This window comes from Phodopus roborovskii, unplaced genomic scaffold, assembly GCF_943737965.1.
Source record: "Phodopus roborovskii unplaced genomic scaffold, PHOROB, whole genome shotgun sequence".
NCBI classification, from domain to species: domain Eukaryota; kingdom Metazoa; phylum Chordata; class Mammalia; order Rodentia; family Cricetidae; genus Phodopus; species Phodopus roborovskii.
Window position 1 is genome coordinate 10464645 of NW_026126525.1, and position 4980 is coordinate 10469624.

At 48.3% G+C, this 4980-nt stretch overlaps 1 protein-coding gene across 1 annotated transcript; it reads left to right on the top strand.

Moving 5' to 3' along the window:
- The first annotated feature begins 588 nt into the window (after nt 1–588).
- Nucleotides 589–2829, top strand: LOC127232364 (PRAME family member 8-like). Its single transcript, XM_051198429.1, is given in 4 exon segments — nt 589–606; nt 608–921; nt 1393–1974; nt 2262–2829. Coding segments are annotated over 4 exon segments (1482 nt in total).
- Nucleotides 2830–4980: the final 2151 nt, after the last annotated feature.

Sequence of the window (4980 nt, forward strand, 5' to 3'; positions counted from 1 at the left end):
ATGGAAATGAAGGCCATCTAGTCTCAGGGTGATGAGGTCACTAGCATGTTCCCTCATACTGGGCTACCTTCAAAATGGTGTTTTTGTGGAATAAGGTCCCAAGCAGACCCGGAGAGCACAGAGACTCGCAGTAGCTGTGAGGTAGTTCTTGAATCAGGCTTTAGTTTGCATCTTTTCCAAAATAGCGGTGAACTTTTTTTTTTTTTTTTTTTTTTTTTTTTTAATGTTTGTTTGTTAGATTGATGCCTGAAAGCATCCGGAACCCACTGCCATCATCCTACTTAGTAGCAGTTAAACTAAACACTGAACCACACAAGATGCCTTTATTTATTTGTTTGTTTATTTATTTATTTATTTTTGAGAGCTGAGGCACATCAGGTATTTTGACTTGGAATTCATGAGCCCATTATGGGATGGAGAGGCTCACTGGTGGCAGTGAAGGAGTCTGTCTACCCACCACCAGTGAGGACTATGGTTTCAGTTGGTGTCTGTGCCATTGCCAGAGCAATAAAACTGTGACCTTGAGCGGTTGCTGTGCTGGGTGAGGAAGTTTTCTAAAGTTTGTCCTGAAAATATGTTCTTCCCTGAATGCTTCCCCAGGACCTTTGCGGTTTGCGACTGCAGACGCTTCATGATGAGTGTTCAGACCCCAGGCACGCTCATGAAGCAGGCAATGCAGGCTCTGCTGAGAAATGAGGACTTGGCCATCTCTGCTCTGGACCAGCTGCCCATGGAGCTCTTCCCGGCACTGTTCAAAGATGCCTTCAAAGGCAGACACACTAGGGTTGTGAAGGCAATGGTGGCAGCCTGGCCTTTCCCCTGCCTCCCTGTGGGGACACTGATGAAGACCCCCGACTTGGAATCCTTCCAGGCTGTGTTGGATGCAGTAGACATGCAGCTGGCAAGAGAGTTTCACCCCAGGTAAGCAAGAACCAAGTAGTGTAGACTGGAGCCCTTGGGTACACGCAGACGAGACCCTGGGCTCAGGGAGAAGGGCCCTGGAAGTGGCTCAGAGGCTTCTGATGGGCTCATCGTGCAGGGAGGAGGGGCCTGGAAAGCTACTGATTCCTTGAGGTAAGGACCATGGAGCAGGGATTAGAGCTTAGAGAAGATGGGGTCAGGGTGCACTGAGCCGGTCCCTGGAATCCCACAACCACTAATAATGGGACTAGGTAGAGACAGAGTGACTGAGGGAGGGAAAGCAGTGGGGTCTACAGATGCAGCCCAGCGGGAGCTCGCATAGCACACATGCCATCCCAGGTGACTTATACCTTGGCGGGGGGGGGGGGGGGGGGATGGAGCTGGCATTAGGGATGTGTAGTGAAGCTGGCTCGCCGACCTTGGGTCCTGTGGTCGTCGTGTCTGCTGACACTTGACACGTTTTACCCCCAGGAGGGAGAAAATTAAGGAGCTCGACCTCAGGAAAGTACGCCATGACTTCTGGACCATGTGGCCTGGAACAGAGGATGCAGACTGCTCATCAGAGACTGGGGATGAGGAGAAAGTGGTGAAGGTCCTTCCCAGATATGCTGTGAGGCGGCGTCTGAAGGTCATAGCTGACCTCTGCCTCAGAGTCCGACTGGACGAAGAGCAAGCATATTTCCTGCAGTGGGCGCAGCGCAGGAAAGGCTCCGTGCAGCTCTGCTGTGCCAAGATGAAGATCTGGGCTCTGCCTCTACGTACTGTCAAGGACATCTTGACTGTTTTCCATCCACGGCACATTGAGGAACTGCAACTGAACATGGGCTGGGACGTGTCCACTCTGGCACGTTTTGCTCCCGACCTTGGCCACATGAGAAGTCTTCGCAAACTCTCCCTGGCACGCATCTACAAGAACGCAATGGCAATTGGCAACAGGGCAGAAGACAAGTGTGTCAGGAAGTTGGTGTCTCAGTTCTCCAAACTGCACTGTCTGCAGCATCTCTCCCTGAATGGCATCTACTTCCTGAGAGACCACCTCGAAGAGGTCTTCAGGTAAGCAAGGATGGAGAGCTGGGTCAGCTACCAGAGCAAACCTTGCTCTTTAACTTTGCTTTAAGGAGTAGTGAGTGGATGGGTGGTGCCTGCCTGTCACTGGGTTCAGTTATGGTGAAAGCTGGGGGTGTGGTTTCTACTCCATGAAAAGTAGACTCTGCTTCATTGTTCACATGTTCAAACTGACCTTGGGCCATGCGTGTGCCCCGCCATCCTCTTTCTAAGCTCCAGGGCACACGCTCTTCTCCACAACCTTTTGCTTGAACTGACCTATGGTTTCTCCCTAGGTGCCTGAGGAACCCCTTGGAGACTCTCTCCATCACTCTCTACCGCCTGTCACAGTCAGACTTGAATTGTTTCCCCTGTTGCCAAAGCCTGGGTCAGCTCAGACATCTGGACCTGAGAGGTGTGGTCTTATGGCCTTTAGATCCTATGCCTCTCGGACTTCTGCTAGACAATGTGGCACACACTCTTCAGTCCCTGGACTTGCAGGGTTGTAGGATGGAGGACTCTCAGCTCACTGTCCTCATACCTGCCCTCAGCCGGTGCTCCCTGCTCACCAAGGTCAACTTGTACGACAACGACTTCTCTGTGCCCATCCTGAAGGACCTTTTGCTGCACACAGCCAACTTGAGCAAGATGAGTGGGGAGCAGTATCCGGCGCCTGTGGACTGCTACGATGACAGTGGTTGCATCGACACAGAAAGATTCCTCCATCTTTGTGTGGAACTCACGGATGCACTCAGCACCAAGAGGCAGCCCAAGAGGATCATCTTTGCTACAAATACCTGCCAGGAATGCGGTGTGCGTTGTGTCTATGACCTGGGGCCCAGACTCTGTCCTTGCTGGCAGTAAATAGGGAACATGACTTCCAGACTTGGGTGCTCTCCCTCTGGGCTTTTCCTCAGTCCTTAGCCGCCCTGCTAGGCTCAGGGTCTAGAAAGTCTCCCTCTCATCAGGCTTCAGGGATCTACTGAACCAAGGAACTGGATTTGAAGTCGTCAGTTGTGATCTTTTTATTAACTGGGTTTTTTTTTTTTAACTCTCCCTATGCCTACCCATTGCATTCTCAATTTTCTGTACGACGAAGCAGCAATAAAATACTTGTGCATCACACTTTTCTTCTGCCTTGGTATCTTTCCTAAACACACACAGTGATGGTCCTCTGCTTAAATTCCATTAGTGTTCTCTGGCTCTCATCCCCCAACTGATTGTAAGGACTCTGGACAGACAAAAAAACAAACAAACCAAACCAAACCAAAACAAAACAAAAAAACAAAACACAAAAAACACACACACAAAAAAAAAAAAAAAAAAAAAAAACCAGGAATGGCTCCATGTCTACAGTAACACTATTCCAAATTGGGGAAGGTAGATACAGTTGACTGCTATTGTGTCCTTCATATCTGGGCAAGCCTGGCAAACACACACACACACACACACACACACACACACACACACACACACACACACACACTCATACACCCAGAGAGAGAGAGAGACCAACCCAAAAGCCAGTGGGATGTCCAAAGTTGAATAGCACAGGCATGGAATTCTCTCTGAGGGTTCAAATTCAGTTTCCTCTACCCGCCTCAGGTAGCTCACACCTGCCTCTAATTTCAGCTCCAGATGATGGAATCTGAATGGACACCTGCATTCAACTGCATGAATCCACACCACACATTTATGCAAATGCGACTACCTACACGAAATTGAATTAAAAGCAAAGTTTACAAATGAAACTAACCTAGTCACAACAGAGGTAAACTCAGCAGTGGGTGCTTGCCTGGTGCCTGTGAGGCCCTGGGATCTGCATTCAGCTTTTCATGGTGCAAGAGTACATGGAGCGAGAAGCTGAGGGTCAGCTCAGTGCTGAACACTTGCACAGCTTGCATTTGGCTCCTGGGTTTGCTCTCCTGCACCATGGACAATCTAAAGATGATGAGGGCGATGGACACACAGTGCTTGCTTGTAGATAAAGAGTCCCGGGTGGTCTGGTGTGTATCTCATAATATCTATTAAAGTGTGATCTTTCATGTTTTAGGTTTCACATGTATTTTCTTTTAATTTTTTCCAGAGAGCATGCCACTCACTATGTAGACCTCACATAACAATTCCTGGGTCCCTAGCTTCCTGGGATGTTCCTCACTTGACACTGCTTTCCCACTATACATGAGTCCCTCATTGGATCTGTAAAGTCTATCAAATGGGGCACAGTAGTGCTACTGTAATTCCCCCCATTCTGGAGGTAGAGAGAGGGAAGCAGGAAGTCATTGGCATCCTACCTACATAGCCTAAGAATTTGTTTTGAATGTTCCAGAACCTGAAAAATAAAACTAACGGAAGTTTTTTTGTTTTTGTTTTTGTTTTTTTTTTTTTAAACAGAAAAATCCAGAGCTATGTCGTTGTAATGTTGTCTGTGTGTTTGTGTAGCTGTTACTGGGTAGGCCATAATGCCTGAAAGTTTTTATGTAGACCAGGCTATCCTCACACTGGAGAGAGTCCCCTGTCTCAGCTTTCTGAATGCTTGGATAACATATGAAGCACCATTCCCTTTTGTCTGGTAAACCTTGATACCCCCAAGGCAACATTAGTACAGGACTGTAATTGACTTCTATGAGGGAGGGAGGCAGAAGGAGGGTCTCAAGCTCCTGCCAGCTTGAGGAAGTCACTGTTCCCAGATTTAAAACAAACAGGACTGCTGGGTGTGGTAGCACACACCTTTAATCACAGCCCTGGGGAGCCAGAGGCAAGTGGATCTCTGAATTCAAGGCCATCCTGGTCTACAAAGCTAGTTCCAGAACAGTCAGGGATGCTTAGAGATAGAGGCACACATAGATTTAATAAGGATTAAGGGTTGGGGGAAGAAGTCATAAATGGAGTCCTGGGTTCTAATCCAGGTACCAGGTTTAAAGAAAATAAGAAATCCAAACCACAGGTGAGATGGACAAGTCAGTAGACAAGAGTGGGCATAGTTTCATGGAGACCTGTCTTGGGTTATGTACC